Source organism: Bipolaris sorokiniana (genome assembly GCF_000338995.1).
Source record: "Bipolaris sorokiniana ND90Pr unplaced genomic scaffold COCSAscaffold_1, whole genome shotgun sequence".
Lineage (NCBI taxonomy): Eukaryota > Fungi > Ascomycota > Dothideomycetes > Pleosporales > Pleosporaceae > Bipolaris > Bipolaris sorokiniana.
In genome coordinates, this window is record NW_006911895.1 from 1,510,976 (window position 1) to 1,525,553 (window position 14,578).

Below are 14,578 nucleotides of genomic sequence, written 5' to 3' on the forward strand. Positions count from 1 at the left end.
CGCAACATCCAAGGTAGAGGAATAGTTCTCTAATGTCTTTAAACGTGCTACCATGCAGTGCACTGAACCCTCGCTCCTTAAGATGCCTCGGCCCGCGGCGTTAAGACCGGAGATACTAACAGTGGGGTACAATGCCAATGTCATGCATCACCGTCGTACCAGTTACACGCGCAAGTTAGCACATTTTCCCTTTAAAGCGTCCTACTTTCGGCCCCGATAACTCAATCGGCATGTTCCAATTCTCTTCACTTGTCCCCAATCCATTCTCGTCACGGTCTATACCTCCACCGCAGTCCTCTGACCCACCACCATCGCCACCACTACCACCCATGGCCGACGACGCATCCGCTTCGGCCCCAGCTTTCCCTTTCCTTCGCCTCCCACTAGAGCTTCGTGAGCAAATCTACTCGTACTACTTTCACCCCGGTGACCACCTCGTGCGCAACACTGCGCTCGAAGCAAAGGGTTTCTTCGGAGGCGTCTACCACTGGGACCTCGACGTCTTTTATGTAAATAAGCAGATACACCGGGAGAGCAAGCGCGTGTGGAGACGAGAAAACATCTTTGTTAAGATCGCGACGCCATGGCCGAGTGCTGGTATGTATCGTGTTTATCTTTTGGCTACGGACGGGGTGCCCGAGCAGCTCCATCAGTATGGCGATATTAGCTTGTCTGGTAGACATCGTGAGCTCTTCTCCCACTCTTCCCCTTCTCCACCTTGCAATTACCCCTCTCTGGAAAAAAAGCGATATTTGGGGGAAATGCGGGAATTTAAGGCTGATTGTTGCTGTTTTGAGTGTCTCTAGTCAATCATATCTCATCAGAGGGCTTGGTGCCGATTGTATGTGCGGACGCCCAGGCGAATGCGTTTACGGGGCATCACGCTGTGGTGCAGATTGATTCGCCGATGCAGATTGTAACGCCGGAGCATATGGTTGTCATGTTGGCGGATGACTTGCCGTTGTTCACTCGGACATGGTATTACAGTGCGTTGTCGTATCCGACGCTGAACGAGCGGCTGAACACTACGTTTATGCTGCGGAATCCAGCGAGAGCAAATGAAAACCGCGATGAGGATAGCGAAGAGCAAGATCAAGAACAAGACGGGCTTGGAGTCCCCCTCGCCGTCCAGCGAAAACTCCTCCTCCCATTCGAACATGTAAAGGGCCTCCACGACTCCATCTTCATCGGCTTCTCAAACACCGTCCAGTCGGAACTCGCGCACCTGCAAGCCCGCCCGATCCCCTCACTCGAGCAAAGCCTCGAATCAGCAACAGACTACCTAGCCGCCGGCGACGCCGCGCTGGCGAAGTCCACGGAGCCCACCGCCCTTGAAGCAATCGAGCTCTATAAAAAAGCCTTTCATGCAATCCACATCCTCATCCATGGCCGCACCCGCCGCGTCATGGCCGACGTCTTCTTCCAAGACGCAGTCACCCACGGCCGCTATGCAGGCCAAACAGGCGTCACCGTGCGCGTCGTCCTGCGCCTCAAACTCGTCTCTCGATTTCTCGCCGCATACAACCAGCTCGCTCGCTGGGACGACGCGGCGTTCTGGGGCATGCGCAGCATCACCATCCTCGAAGAGTCGCTCAACCCAGATTTCGAAATGTTCCTCGCAGAGGTCCTGGGCGGTAGCGACGTAGGCATGATTTACCTGCGCACGGGCATTGCTTTTTGGAACATGGAAAATAAGCGCGAGGATTGGATGGGCGAGCTGATTAGCTATGCGGATGATGAGCTAGCGGGAAGTCGTAGGTTGTGGGATGCAGCTGTCAGGTTTCTACGACATGCGGATAAGGAGGAGGCGAGGAGTGAGTTGCTGGCGTATGGGGTCCCGCGGGAGACGGTGGCGCTGTTTGCGGATGTGCAGGGGGCGAGGGAGGATGTGGAGAGTATGGTTGCGAGGGATGGAAGCAGTATGAGTGAAGAGTAAGTAAGTAGAGAAAGATGTAATGAGAGGGTTGGGGTGGGCTTAATAGCTGCTCTTTTTGTTTTACTGGCATGTGCAATGGGTTGTGTTTTGTGATCATTTGCTATTCCAACATAATATATAGTACAATAAAGTCTCCTGCCCAGCGTCATGGCATCGCCACGCACAGTCAACTTTTTTTCCTTTCCTTTTCCTTTCAGAGGACTGGCATCAAGAGTGGAATACATATGCGTTCTTCTAGTCTTTTCGTAGTGGTATCTTTTCATCCTCGTTAAATCGCCAAACAAATAGGGTTTTATTTGGTCTGAGTTGGTGACACGCCCCCCTGATGACTAGCAGCAGCTTCCTGTGCAGAAGCAGCCGAAGGAACGGTAGCAGATTGCGGTGCGGCACCGCCTAACCAGCCAAACGCACCAGCCTTCATATCCTTGAGCTGTGCTTCCTGCATCTTCTTTTCCTCCTCTGCCATTTCCTTGAGCCACTGCTCGCCGTTTTCGCGGATCTGCTTGTCGAGATGGATGTAGTTTTGCTTGTTGAATTCGCGGTACATGTCAATCATCATCTTGCCCTCGTTCATGCCCTGCGAGACGTTCTGGTCGCCGAGGACCATGCCTTGCTTGGCGGTGTCGAGACCCAGACTCTTCATAAACATGCCGCCTGCGCTGCCTTTGCTCTTCTTCTTTTGCTCGGCGAGATCGCGCTGGAATTGCTCGCGGAGTTTGGCTTCTCGGCGCGCATATTCGGTGGGAATGTCTTTGCCCTCCATGGACTTTAGGACAGTGCGGACGTCAATGGGCGTGCCGGTCTGGCTCATCATGGCGAGATACTCAAGGAAGGGAATCATGGCAATGAGGCCTTTGTCATTGGGGTCGCCTTTCCATTTGGGCAAGACAATGGCGTTTTCTGGCTGGAGCTTGACGTGCGATGGGTCAGTGTCGATGATGATAACCTTTGATAGGTCGCGATTAAGGTAGGAGAGGTCCTGAGCAAATTAGTAAAGCGCAATGGTATCGTTTGAAACAGCTGTAGACGTACCTTGATGTACTCGCCCTTCTCGAAGCGTGTCGCCTCGCGGAACAGAGGCCACATGACGAGGCGGAAGGGGTCGAGTTTACGGATAATAGGGTCGGCGTCCATGGACTTCACAGAGGTGAAGATGACAAGCTCGTATTGTGAGCTGAGGTAGCGCAGGAAGTAATCAAGGCCAGGTCGCTTTGCTAATCGGTAGCCATGCTTGGTACTCCATTCCGAGTGCAGTAGCAGATCCTCCAAACTTAGGACGAGTGTGAGTTCGGGAGCGCCTCCGGGAATCTTGTCCTTGTCTGGCAGCAATTTTTGGAAGGTAGGCTCGGTGTAGTAGGCCTTTTGTCCATTGATGCGAGCGGCTGCGCGGGCATACATGCGGCCGACTGTCCACCCATTTGGAGCATCTGGATGTGCTGATTCCTCTTCTTCGTTTTCCCAGTTCCTTCCCATGTAGACAGCTCCAGTGGTGCCAAATAGCAGCATTCCAAGGTACGACCAGTTGGCAACCCTATTCCGCCGCCTATCGGTACTCGTCTCGTATGCAGATTTGGGCAGTTCCCCGCCCGCCCCTCCTTCCCGGCCACCTGCGGCGCCTGATATTGGGTCTTCGTAACCCTCGTTGGGGTCATTCGGGTCCCTCTTCGCCTTGCCTTGAGCTTCGGCTTGCTCTTCGGCAAATGTCGAGGGGATACCATATCGCAGATCGGGTAGAGGTTTTTGTGGCTGTTGTGACTCGGGACTCTCGGTGGTGGGATCGGTGTTCTCAGCAGCCGATTTAGGCCCTGACATCTCGGCGTGCTCTGCGGTGTTGAAATTGTTTCCTGCATCTTGTGACGCCCGGGTGGCGCTCTCAATGGGTCTCGAAGGTTGTGATGGTGTTGTGTTGCTCTCTGGGGACGCTGCCGTATCAAACTCTGGCTGCTCTGAAGAGTTTACCGGGTTCGGCTGCGCCTTGTTCTCCTGAGCAAATTTTATGGGATCCGACGGCTTCCAGGTGTTGTCTTTTGGCTTTCCAACTTTGGCGTATGTGCGATTCCATTGCCATGTCGAGGCTATCGACACTGTGCGCGGAGCAGCAAGTACAGGCCGCGTGCGCAGCGCCCGAAAGGCACCTCGCGGCAGCATGGCGGGCAGAGGGAGAAACCTAAAGGAAAGCGCAAATTAAGAAGAATAAAAGCGTCAAATAAGCAATGCGCCTGTAGAACACATGGGCTGAAGAATATACGAGGGCAAGGTGGCGGGCGGAATCAATGGCAGTCGAAATCTTCTGCGGTCTTCCGATGAAATAATTGACGGCAAGATTTCTTGGCGCAATGACGCTGCTTCGGCATATGGTAATCGTGTCCTTCACCCGGTCAACGCCATGCGCCCCCACCCTTTGCAGATATAGGCTTCTTGACACGTCTACCCTCCACTGCTAAAAACAGTACAGACTGATGTCGCCTCACGGGCACGCCTTTGCCCATGCGACAGACTGCATGGCCTCTGTGGCGGAATGCGCCAATGCCTGGAGGATCGCCCTTTCAGCTACTATGGACACTCGTACTATGCATATGTTGTTGGGCGACTCTCGCACGCTGTATGACAGATGAAGCCATAGCAGCCCTAAGGTAAATTTGTGCCATATTGCGCATATAGCTGCGTGCGCTCGCTGATGGTACCAGACAAGAGACACGCGATATATTCGACCATGGCTACGACAATTACATGAAACATGCATTCCCTGAAGACGAACTACGTCCACTGACATGTGCCCCTCTTACGCGTGACCGCTACAATCCTGCGCACATCGAAGTCAATGATGTCCTGGGAAACTACTCTTTGACCCTGATCGATAGCTTATCCACCCTCGCCATCTTCGCCTCGACCCCTCCGCTCAGCAAGACGGGCGCCAACAGGCCCCTGGCAGAATTTCAAGATGGTGTCAAGCTCTTGGTAGAGAATTACGGAGACGGAAGGCCTGGTCCAAGTGGCCAAGGGGCAAGATCGAGAGGCTTTGACCTGGACAGCAAGGTGCAAGTCTTCGAAACTGTCATTCGCGGAGTTGGGGGTCTGCTGAGTGCGCACCAATTTGCGGTCGGAGATTTGCCAATCCGTGGCTACAAACCTACAACGGAGCGCAAGGACGGCAAAGAGGGAGTTGTGTGGCCGAATGGATTCGTGTATGATGGGCAATTGCTACGTTTGGCCAGAGACTTGGCAGAGCGACTCTTACCCGCCTTCAATACACCCACTGGACTGCCATACCCCCGGGTCAACCTGCGTCATGGCGTTCCTTTCTACGCCAAATCTCCGCACAACATGGACGCTGAACATGGGCAATGTGGAAGAGACCCTAACGATAAAGGGACCGAAGTTACCGAGACTTGTAGCGCCGGAGCGGGAAGTCTGGTTCTCGAATTCACTGTCCTGAGCCGACTGACGGGTAATCCTCGGTATGAGCAATTGGCTAAGAAGGCTTTCTGGGCAGTTTGGCAGCGCAGAAGCAGCATTGGACTGATTGGTGCCGGTATCGATGCGGAAACTGGACAATGGGTGAATGCCTACACGGGCATCGGGGCAGGAATCGACAGCTTTTTTGAGTATGCCCTCAAGTCGCATATCTTACTCTCCGGTCTGCCTTATGACGAAGATAATGCTGCCACTGACTCTCCCGACGCCTTTCTTACTGCTTGGCTCGATGCGCACGACAGCATTAAGCGACAGATCTATCGTGGCGCGCAGCATCACCATCCCCATTATGCCCAAGTAGATCTCTACACTGGCGCCATCAGAGCCTTCTGGATCGACAGTCTCAGTGCGTTTTACCAGGGACTATTGACTCTGGCTGGTGAACTGGACGAGGCTATCGAGACACACTTACTGTACACTGCGCTATGGACACGATATTCTGCGATGCCCGAGAGATGGTCGACTGCAACTGGCGGCATCGAGCATGGTTTGCGCTGGTGGGGTGGTCGGCCAGAGTGGATTGAATCGACCTGGTACCTCTATCAAGCGACCAAAGACCCCTGGTATCTGCATGTAGGGGAGATGGCGCTTCGCGACATCAAAAGGCGCTGCTGGACCAAGTGCGGATGGGCGGGTCTGCAGGATGTGCGCACTGGTGAGCTCAATGATCGCATGGAGAGCTTCTTTCTGGGCGAGACTGTGAAGTACCTCTTCCTACTCTTTGACCCATCACACCCGCTCAATACTTGGGATGCGCCGTTTGTCTTTACTACGGAGGGACACCCTCTAATTATACCCAAACGCCTAAGGTCAAAGAAAAAGACTGCATCTAAGCCACAGTCTGGCGGTCAGACGGCCGAAACGTGCCCTCTTCCGCCAGCTCACTTACCGTTCAGTATTTCGGCTACTGCGGCTCGTCCTGACGTCTACCATGCGGCAAGCCTGGCAAAGTTGCATTTGATGCCAACCATTGAGACACTGGATTCGCCGTTGGTGGAGTTCAACACAGATCATCCCAGCATCTCAATGTCGGATGTTCGATCGCCTTCAAATTACACATACTACCCATGGACTCTGCCTCCTGAGCTTATCCCGCACAACGCCACCAGCTCATCAATGGCGGTTCGGTCGACGTTCGATTTGACGTTTCCCAATATGCCGAGCACATCGCTAGTTGGGGCGCTCCAGAGAGTACAAGAAGGAATCCTCGTCAACTCGATCAGCGGACTGCGGTTTGGCATGGTGCGGGAGCATGACCAAGTACCTGCAATGGGCAATGGGATTGAGATGGACGAGCAGTTTCGCATTTATGCCATTTCCAACATTGCCCTGGGACGCGACGAGAAGGTGTTCATGTCACGTTCTACTATGGACAATTTTAATCCACTGGACCCCTTCTTTACTCGGACACGAGACGGTCAGGTCTTGGACTTGGTGGTTGATGTCCCGCCAGAGCCAACATCTGTAGTGTCGAGTGTACTGTCTGACCTGGTCAACGAGGTACTTGATGGAACAGGCAACCTGTCTGATATGGACGTTGCGGATGCGATTGAGTTTGAAGTTGATGCAGAGGCGCTCAAAAGTGAGCCTTCGTATCTTTCCAGTCTCCTTTCATCGCTACAGGCTCTGTTGTCTGTTCCCATGCCTACATCGACGTCGACAGCATCGTGGTCTGGAGATAGGGATCGGCAGCTTACGAAACGGTATTCTCTAGCGGCAGCGCTCCCGACGGGCCCTGGTGCAGTACCGATGCCGGATACGAAAGATGCAGATCTGACGTACAGTGCGGATAAGGCACTAGCGTGGACAAAGATCTACGTGCATCCTACTACGCTGTGCAACGAGCGACTTGGAGTGGAGATTGCGAAGCAGTATCAAGTGATTGTGATACCTCGCGGCGACTGCTCATTTTCTACAAAGCTTCACAATGTGCCTGCATACCCACCAAGCAGCACATCTCTACAGCTTGTGATTGTCGTCAGTTTTCCCGAACACGAGGATGGCTACAGTGATGGAGGACGGGCACCCGCTCAACCACTGTTAGACGAAGCACAGCATACGCCGACGGGGATGCTGCGGCCGAACCCTGTACCGCTGGTCATGGTGGGAGGAGGGCAAGCGACCATGGACAAGCTGAAGAGAGCCAGCGGGATGGGGGTAAGGAGACGATATCACTTCCGCAGTCAGGGGGTCAAGATTGGGAATCTGATTGTGTTGTAATAGGGATATGGCTATGATTGTGGCTATGATTGTGGCTATGATTGTGGCTGTGGCTGTGGCTGTGCTTGGGGGTATGAAGGGGCAGGGTCTGGTTTAATACTACCACTCTACTAACTAATAAAGATGGAATCAAGATTGACACGACCCAGGGTCCAATTGCAGTGTGGACGTTTGGCTGTCGTACCTGTCACCCGCTTCGGTCCGTGGTCATGTTGTCATAAGTCAGGGGCGGCGGCGATCTCCTCGGCTCACGCGACGACAGGCACGACATGCCTTTCCGCTTTAGGGAGGTAGAGCAGCCCTGGGCACGTGCTCATCTAACATCGCCGCATCTCGTCTGGTGTTTGGTTGCAGTACCTGGAGCTGTATCGGAACCCGACCACAAGAAGAAGTTGGCTATATTGTTCATGTCCACAAACGGCAGGATACGCTATTTGTCTTTGTTCAAGCAAAGCAGCTGGTGGCGACTTGTTATCATCGTCTTGGGGTTGGCCCAGCCCTGCATATTACATACATACTGACAGTACACCCTCACACCCTCACACCCTCACAGTCCCCAGCTTGATGCCCACAGGGCGTCGGGCCTGAGCCTGGACGCACGAGCTGCGGCCACGATGATGCGCCTTCGCCGTGTCTCTGATCTCCAGCGTTCCTGTGCAGCCATGAGGGCGGCGTGGTGGGGGCCTCGCAAAAGCATGCTACCGCCAAACGGGCAGGAGGCGACGCCGCCAAGCCCTGCTATCGCGCAGCAATAGCGTTGAATCGTACAGGCTCCACCACACACATGTACCCTACCTATCCAAACCCTCAAGATGCCCGCGACCACCGGAACCGCCTCAGGCGCATTTCCCCCCCTTGGGGAAGCTGGGCAGCTGTGGGGTTCAGCTATACGGGTTCCTGCAGGCTGCTGCTTGGAGCAAAAGCACTGCCATGCACTCATTGCTTGTGCTGGCCTTCCTGTTACAGGCCCCCAGTCCAGGGGTCCCCATATGTATATTCATGCTATACATGTGGGAGCGGAAATAACACTACAGCATCCCGCGCCTATAGCTGCATCTGGAAGGTCCGTCATCTCTACTCTATATTGTTAGCATACCGATCGGCCAATTTCCTACCTTTCCTGCCTCTTTCTACTAAGTTGCCAAGAAAATCGTTTAACTGGCTCCCGTACGCCTGGGGACAGACTACGCATGAGGCGAGGCTAAGAAAGGAAGCCGGTGATACATCGTTCCTCGTGTAGGCGCCGTTGCCACCAAACGTGATCCACCAAACCTGCCCGGCATCGCACCGAGACCCTGGTCCACTGCCATCTGCCAGACGTGAATAGGCTGCTTTGGTAGTCACCGTAGCGAGGTAGGCGTACATACAACATCTATAAGACTCACCTCCTACGCCCTCAGCTGTGTCATCATCCACATCTCGCCACCCTTCCTTCATTCCCTCTTCCCTCTACTTCATCATGCGGTCCACACTTCTCGCATCGCTGGCATCACTGTCGGCCATTGGCGTCTATGGCCATCCCCACACCAGCCATAGCCAGAACGGACTTAGCAAGAGGGCCGTCAACCTCGATGCTTTCCGTATCAAGCATGCTGCTCAATACATGAATGTCACCGAGGTTCAGGAGGATCCTACCATTGAATCCTCAATCACCAAGCGTGCAACTGCTCAGGAAACTGCCGACGAATTGGTCAAGGCTACTGTACCCGGTGCTACATTCCGTCTGGCGGGCGACTCGTATGTTGGCGACAATGGCATCGCCCACTTTTACTACAAGCAGACCGCAAATGGTTTGGACATTGACTCGGCCGACTTTAACGTCAACGTAAGTCACCTGAATTCTCACCCAAGTCTGACATGACTAACACTTCCTAGATCGGTCGTGATGGCCGTATCTTCTCGTTTGGAAACTCTTTCTACAAGGGCGAAATCCCAGCACCACCACCAAGTCTGGGCAAGCGTGACTCTGCTGAGCCCGTAGATGCCCTCAAGTCCGCTGTCAAGATTCTCTCCCTCCCTGTATCTGCCGATTCGGCTGCTGCTGAACCCCAGCAAGAAGAGAACACATTCACCATCAAGAAGACTAGCGGCTGTGTTAGCGACCCGGAAGCACGCCTTGTCTACCTTATCAACCAAGAGGGCAAGCTCTCCCTCACCTGGAGGATCGAGACCGACATCATGAGCAACTGGCTTCTCACCTACGTAGACGCAGAAACTGGCGACAAGGTCCATGCTGCCGTTGACTACTCTGCCGATGCCACTTACAATGTCTAGTAAGTCATTGTCATTATAATAGGCCCGTGCGTTGCTGACTCTTTCCTCTTTCTAGCCCCTGGGGTCTCACTAGTCCAGCAGAGGGAAACCGAGCGCTTATCAAAGATCCTGAGTACAAGCCAGCCAGTGAATTTGGATGGCACAATGACGGCACCACCACGTACAAGACAACCCGTGGTAACAACGCAGTTGCACAAAGCAACTGGAACAACCAACTCAGCAACCTCATCACTCTGCCACGTCCCAACGTACCCAATGATATCTACGATTTTGCCTACTCGCCTGCAACCTCGGACTGGAAAACCTACGCCAATGCCTCAATCACCCAGCTTTACTACACTTCGAACAAATACCACGATCTCCTCCACGTACTAGGCTTCAACGAGAAGGCTGGTAACTTTGAGGCCAGTAACAACGGCGCTGGCGGCCTCGGTGCTGACTTTGTCTACCTTAACGCCCAAGACGGAGAGAGGACCGACAACGCAAACTTTGCTACACCACCAGACGGCCAAGCCCCACGCATGCGCATGTACATGTTCACCTCCACCACGCCCTGGCGCGACTGCTCCTTCGATGCCGGCGTCGTCATCCACGAGTACACGCACGGCCTCTCCAACCGTCTGACCGGTGGCCCAGCCAACTCCGGCTGCCTCAGTCTGTTCGAATCCGGCGGCATGGGCGAGGGCTGGAGCGACGCCTACGCAACCGCTATCCGCCTCAAGGCCAAGGACACCCGCGCCACCAACTACCCAATCGGTGAATGGGTCACAGGCAAGCCCCAGGGCATCCGCCGCGCCCTTTACTCCACCAGCATGACCGTCAACCCCCAAGTCTACTCAGACAGCGACAGCGCCACCGCCGTCCACCAAATCGGCAACATCTGGGCCTCCATGCTTTACGAAGTCCTCTGGAACCTCATCGACAAGCACGGCAAAAACGACGCTGACCTCCCTACCTTCAACGCCAAGGGCGTCCCCACCGACGGCAAGTACCTCGCCATGAAGCTCTGGCTTGACGGCATGGCCCTCCAGCCTTGCAACCCTACCTTTGTCTCTGCCCGTGACGCTATCCTTGATGCCGACAAGGCGCTTACTGGTGGCGAGAACCAATGCGAGATCTGGAAGGGTTTCGCTAAGCGCGGTCTGGGTCAGGGTGCTATTTACAATGCCACCAAGCGGACGAACAGCTTTGTTGTTCCAACTGGTGTGTGCCAATAAGCGTGAGAGGGAATGATGGCATGGGAACATGAATGATGGACGCCTTTCCCGCGATTCGTTGTATATATTTTGTATTATCCTTTTTTTTTTCCTGTATCTTGGGTTAGTATATGAGGAACCCTTTCGTTGGGATGGAAAGATTACCCAACCGCTATTTTGAGCAAATGATGAGCATATTTTACTACTTACTTCAATTTGTCTTTTACCTGAAATGTATACCTTGGTGAAACCTTGAAGATGTAAAAGCAGAGAGAAAGAGTACATCTCAGCATTTCCAAATTGGACGGGGATAATGTACAAAGAATAGATATATCCAAGAGAGAAACGAACATTCTCCTACTATCTACATCACATATCTCTAAAAAAATCCAACTCGAGTTGCTTACTTGATCATCTTGGAAGATGCGTCGTGCTCCGTCGCATCATCGTCCACATCATCGTCCCATTCGTCTCTTCTCACCCCGCTCTGCTCAGCCACCGAAGCACCAGCCACAGGCGCGACAGGGGCATCCTCGTCACTCTCATCATCGAATGCTGCAGGGTCTGCCAACGGCTGGGTCTCCGGGTCCGCGCTTCCCCTCTCCGGGCTCCTTCTCTTTGGCGCGCCCTCTACGCCCTCGTCAGCGGACACGGAGATGCCTCGCCGTCCCCACTTGTTATGCGGCTGTGTCGAGTCATTTCGCTGGCCTCCAGTTTCTTCGTCGTAGTCAAAGTCCATGCTTTTTCTGCCGACAAAGCGCCCAACAAGCCATCCCCGACCCAGATCCTCTGAATCCACCACTCCGCCGTGTCGGAGCTTTACGCGCTGACGTGTGTAGTACACCCAAGCGAAGTCAATCATCAGGGCGGTTTGAATAGAGCCCCAAACCCATGATGTAGGGTCGCGGTAGTGGTTCTCGTTGGCGCCGCGTACAATCCAGTTGAGCACATAGAGAAAGCGGTACGTGCCTAGTGCGACAAGGTAGTATGAATCGATGACGGTTGGGACGGTAGTTTGGCGCAAGAGGAGGAGTTGGGGGATGATGCAGACGGATTCGAGGATTTCCGAGAAGACCCAGAGAAACTGTTTTTGGTTGCGGTTAGCTCCGTCGCTTGGTTGCTTCTAGTAGAATGGGGAAAACTGACTTTGAGGAAGCTGCTATGACCAATAAGGGTCTTCTTGAAGATGAGATACCAAAGAGGGGTGATGATGATGCTTCCAAGCAGACAGTACATGCCAAACTTCCACGCCTTTTCCCGCTCTCTTGTGCGCGCATATACACTTGTCATAAGAAAGATGATGTATAAAGAAGATAGCGTGTAGAAGATCTAATTCCAGTCAGTCCGGTAGTTGCCAGCGTGGACAGACCCGAGCGCGCCCTACCTTGAGGGAGAAGTTCCATGTGTGCCATACGTCCTTTGTAGCCGAGGAGGTGAATATATCGAGGTATCGCGTACTAAATACGAGTGCGTAGAGCACTTGGGTGATGAGGGACACGCCTATGCAGTGTGTTAGCAATGCCGCGACCGGTAGCCTATGGCTAGTCCAACCCACCCTCTGCACTGCTGTTCGCGTGTATGGCCCATATCAATATGAGCTTGGATGAGGTATGCGAGACATCGCCGAGGATGTGGAAGAGATTGAACCCCATGTTGGGGACGGAATGCGGTGTGCGACGGCTACACAATAAGAGGCCTGTGGCCGGCGTATCGGGTTCAGGGTTCGATGTCGGCACCGCGTGCCAGCACTGTTCTTTGTGATGAAGGATTCCAGTACGGGCCGGCTTAGCGCCACCTGTTGGGAGATTCAGGAATCGGAGATGAGAAAAAGGCAGAGGTATGAATAGGTTGCGTGGATGATGATGCGTTGTGGAGCTGATGGCTCGCGTCCGCATACGCAAGCTACCAGGTATCCGTAACGGCTTGGCAATACCCCGGAGTCTGCTAATCCGCTAACCTTAATACAGCATGGCGGATAGAGGGGGTCCGTCAGCATGGGATTCTATGGCTGACCTACGCATCTTCTAGCCCCGGCAATCTATGGCCTAGCCTCGACAACCACATGAGGATATTGACTACAAGACAGAGCTACATGGCTTAACCCTTTGCACGGGGATATTTCAACACACTCATTAACATACTGCTGTGACTTGTTAGAGCGATGTGATCAAACTGCTCGTGCAGTCTTCATCATCATAGCTATGACTTGCGTACTCTCGCAACTGAAATCCCAATGATGTCTGTTCATAGACATCGTTTATCTGTTTTCAGTAGTATAGCGGCAGATGAGAATATTTGCCCCGATCTGTTGAAGTTTTTACACAAATATATGAGGTGCACAGTGCCGAGAAAGCTCCAATAGATTACTGTCTCATTTGTTGTATTCTGGTGCGTGTATTCGAGTATTGCCAAGTTGGCCAAAAGGGTATACATGGAATATGTAGACTCGCCACAACATATTTGCTACTCAAAATGCAGCGGGCCTCTATGTGTACAGTCTACGATCTGGCTTAGAGGATGTGCCACAGCCGGAGCAACAGGATCGACAGCATGGGCAAACAAATGCGTTCCCGTTAGCATATTGTCCCAAAATAGACTATCGGGAAACCTACTGCTTTACGCTCTTTTTTCTGCTCATTTCATTTCACAATGGGGCCTCTTACGGGAGAGTCCGTCGAGGCTCATGCAAGGCCTGCAAGGCCTGCAAGGCGTCCAACGGGGCACATGCGACAGCGGATGACAGCAACTTTTGGAGTAGCTCTAAAATGATGCTGAGGCCGGCTCATGTTGACGGAACGTCTCCAATCATTAGCTGCAGTCCCTAAAATCTTGACGGACCCTGAAACTCGTGACTTGGCCGAAGTGAGTGGCATGGCGCGTCATCTCGTCGTATTCTTTATGCACATACAAAGCCCTAGACCCTCCACCATGATTGCTGGCCACATTTACGGCATAGCTGCTGCAAGCGTCAGGTTTGGGGACACACAAGAATGCGCTTTCCTACCACATTCCAGTAAACATCTCTTTGTAAGCGCCGAAGAAGCCGAGGGTGAGAGGCTGGTTAAGACAAGGCAGATTGTGCTAGCAGCGAGTAAATATAGGTGCTTAGAATGGCGGTGGAAGACTGATAATACTGAAGAGTGGCTGTATCAATGTTGGTGAGGCAGTGTAGAGAAAGCGTTGCGATGCGGCACGATGCGGCACGGTGCGGCAGCGAAGTTTAACGCGCAGCCGCCGAACAGAAGCTATTGTTCTGCTTTCAGGAACTAGCACGGACAGGGAAAAAAGCCTGAGACTTGGAAGGCGTCAGGAGGATCCCGCAGACACGGATTCATCGGCCATGGTCAGTGGTCGACCTGACGAGCGAAGACGATGAGCAGCCAACAGCAAGGGAGCGGGGTGGAATGGAGACAGGCACAACCAGAGCCTTTAGCCGACCGACAACGCACAGCCTAGGAGGACTAGTAGAGATGGGACC

At 53.4% G+C, this 14,578-nt stretch overlaps 6 protein-coding genes across 6 annotated transcripts; 4 read left to right on the top strand and 2 right to left on the bottom strand.

Annotated features, from left to right (window-relative positions):
• Positions 1 to 362: 362 nt before the first annotated feature.
• Positions 363 to 1,930, top strand: COCSADRAFT_63659 (uncharacterized protein; the record flags this gene model as incomplete). The annotated part of the gene is made up of 2 exons (XM_007696228.1): positions 363 to 597; positions 807 to 1,930. Coding segments are annotated over 2 exons (1,359 nt in total), but the record flags the coding sequence as incomplete, so codon positions are not given.
• Positions 1,931 to 2,228: 298 nt separating this feature from the next.
• COCSADRAFT_76780 (uncharacterized protein) lies at positions 2,229 to 4,084 on the bottom strand (the record flags this gene model as incomplete). The annotated part of the gene is made up of 2 exons (XM_007696616.1): positions 2,229 to 2,915; positions 2,969 to 4,084. The coding sequence occupies 2 exons, from the start codon at positions 4,082 to 4,084 to the stop codon at positions 2,229 to 2,231; spliced, it is 1,803 nt and encodes a 600-aa protein (XP_007694806.1).
• A 339-nt stretch (positions 4,085 to 4,423) lies between these two features.
• COCSADRAFT_76327 (glycoside hydrolase family 47 protein) lies at positions 4,424 to 7,630 on the top strand (the record flags this gene model as incomplete). Its single annotated transcript, XM_007696617.1, has 2 exons — positions 4,424 to 4,569; positions 4,624 to 7,630. 2 exons carry the CDS (start codon positions 4,424 to 4,426, stop codon positions 7,628 to 7,630), a joined length of 3,153 nt encoding a protein of 1,050 aa, XP_007694807.1.
• A 135-nt stretch (positions 7,631 to 7,765) lies between these two features.
• On the top strand, positions 7,766 to 8,164 carry COCSADRAFT_210657 (uncharacterized protein). Its single transcript, XM_007696618.1, has one exon. The coding sequence runs from the start codon at positions 7,900 to 7,902 to the stop codon at positions 8,149 to 8,151; it is 252 nt and encodes an 83-aa protein (XP_007694808.1). The 5' UTR covers positions 7,766 to 7,899; the 3' UTR covers positions 8,152 to 8,164.
• A 666-nt stretch (positions 8,165 to 8,830) lies between these two features.
• Positions 8,831 to 11,312, top strand: COCSADRAFT_210659 (uncharacterized protein). The gene is made up of 3 exons (XM_007696619.1): positions 8,831 to 9,455; positions 9,506 to 9,903; positions 9,960 to 11,312. Exons 1-3 carry the CDS (start codon positions 9,090 to 9,092, stop codon positions 11,119 to 11,121), a joined length of 1,926 nt encoding a protein of 641 aa, XP_007694809.1. The 5' UTR covers positions 8,831 to 9,089; the 3' UTR covers positions 11,122 to 11,312.
• Positions 11,313 to 12,978, bottom strand: COCSADRAFT_210674 (uncharacterized protein). The gene is made up of 4 exons (XM_007696620.1): positions 12,656 to 12,978; positions 12,485 to 12,600; positions 12,247 to 12,429; positions 11,313 to 12,184 (listed from the first exon to the last, which is right to left on the bottom strand). The coding sequence occupies exons 1-4, from the start codon at positions 12,750 to 12,752 to the stop codon at positions 11,504 to 11,506; spliced, it is 1,077 nt and encodes a 358-aa protein (XP_007694810.1). The 5' UTR covers positions 12,753 to 12,978; the 3' UTR covers positions 11,313 to 11,503.
• Between the last annotated feature and the right edge of the window lie 1,600 nt (positions 12,979 to 14,578).

Excerpts from the sequence above, each read along its gene's own strand:
- COCSADRAFT_210657 (XM_007696618.1), top strand. The coding sequence starts at position 7,900 with ATGCCTTTCCGCTTTAGGGAGGTAGAGCAGCCCTGGGCACGTGCTCAT.
- COCSADRAFT_210674 (XM_007696620.1), bottom strand. The coding sequence starts at position 12,752 with ATGGGGTTCAATCTCTTCCACATCCTCGGCGATGTCTCGCATACCTCA. Across the intron at positions 12,601-12,655 it reads CGCGAACAGCAGTGCAGAGG|GCGTGTCCCTCATCACCCAA; the intron begins GTGGGTTGGACT and ends CACACTGCATAG. Across the intron at positions 12,185-12,246 it reads GTCATAGCAGCTTCCTCAAA|TTTCTCTGGGTCTTCTCGGA; the intron begins GTCAGTTTTCCC and ends AACCAAAAACAG.
- COCSADRAFT_210659 (XM_007696619.1), top strand. The coding sequence starts at position 9,090 with ATGCGGTCCACACTTCTCGCATCGCTGGCATCACTGTCGGCCATTGGC. Across the intron at positions 9,456-9,505 it reads CGGCCGACTTTAACGTCAAC|ATCGGTCGTGATGGCCGTAT; the intron begins GTAAGTCACCTG and ends AACACTTCCTAG. Across the intron at positions 9,904-9,959 it reads GATGCCACTTACAATGTCTA|CCCCTGGGGTCTCACTAGTC; the intron begins GTAAGTCATTGT and ends TCCTCTTTCTAG.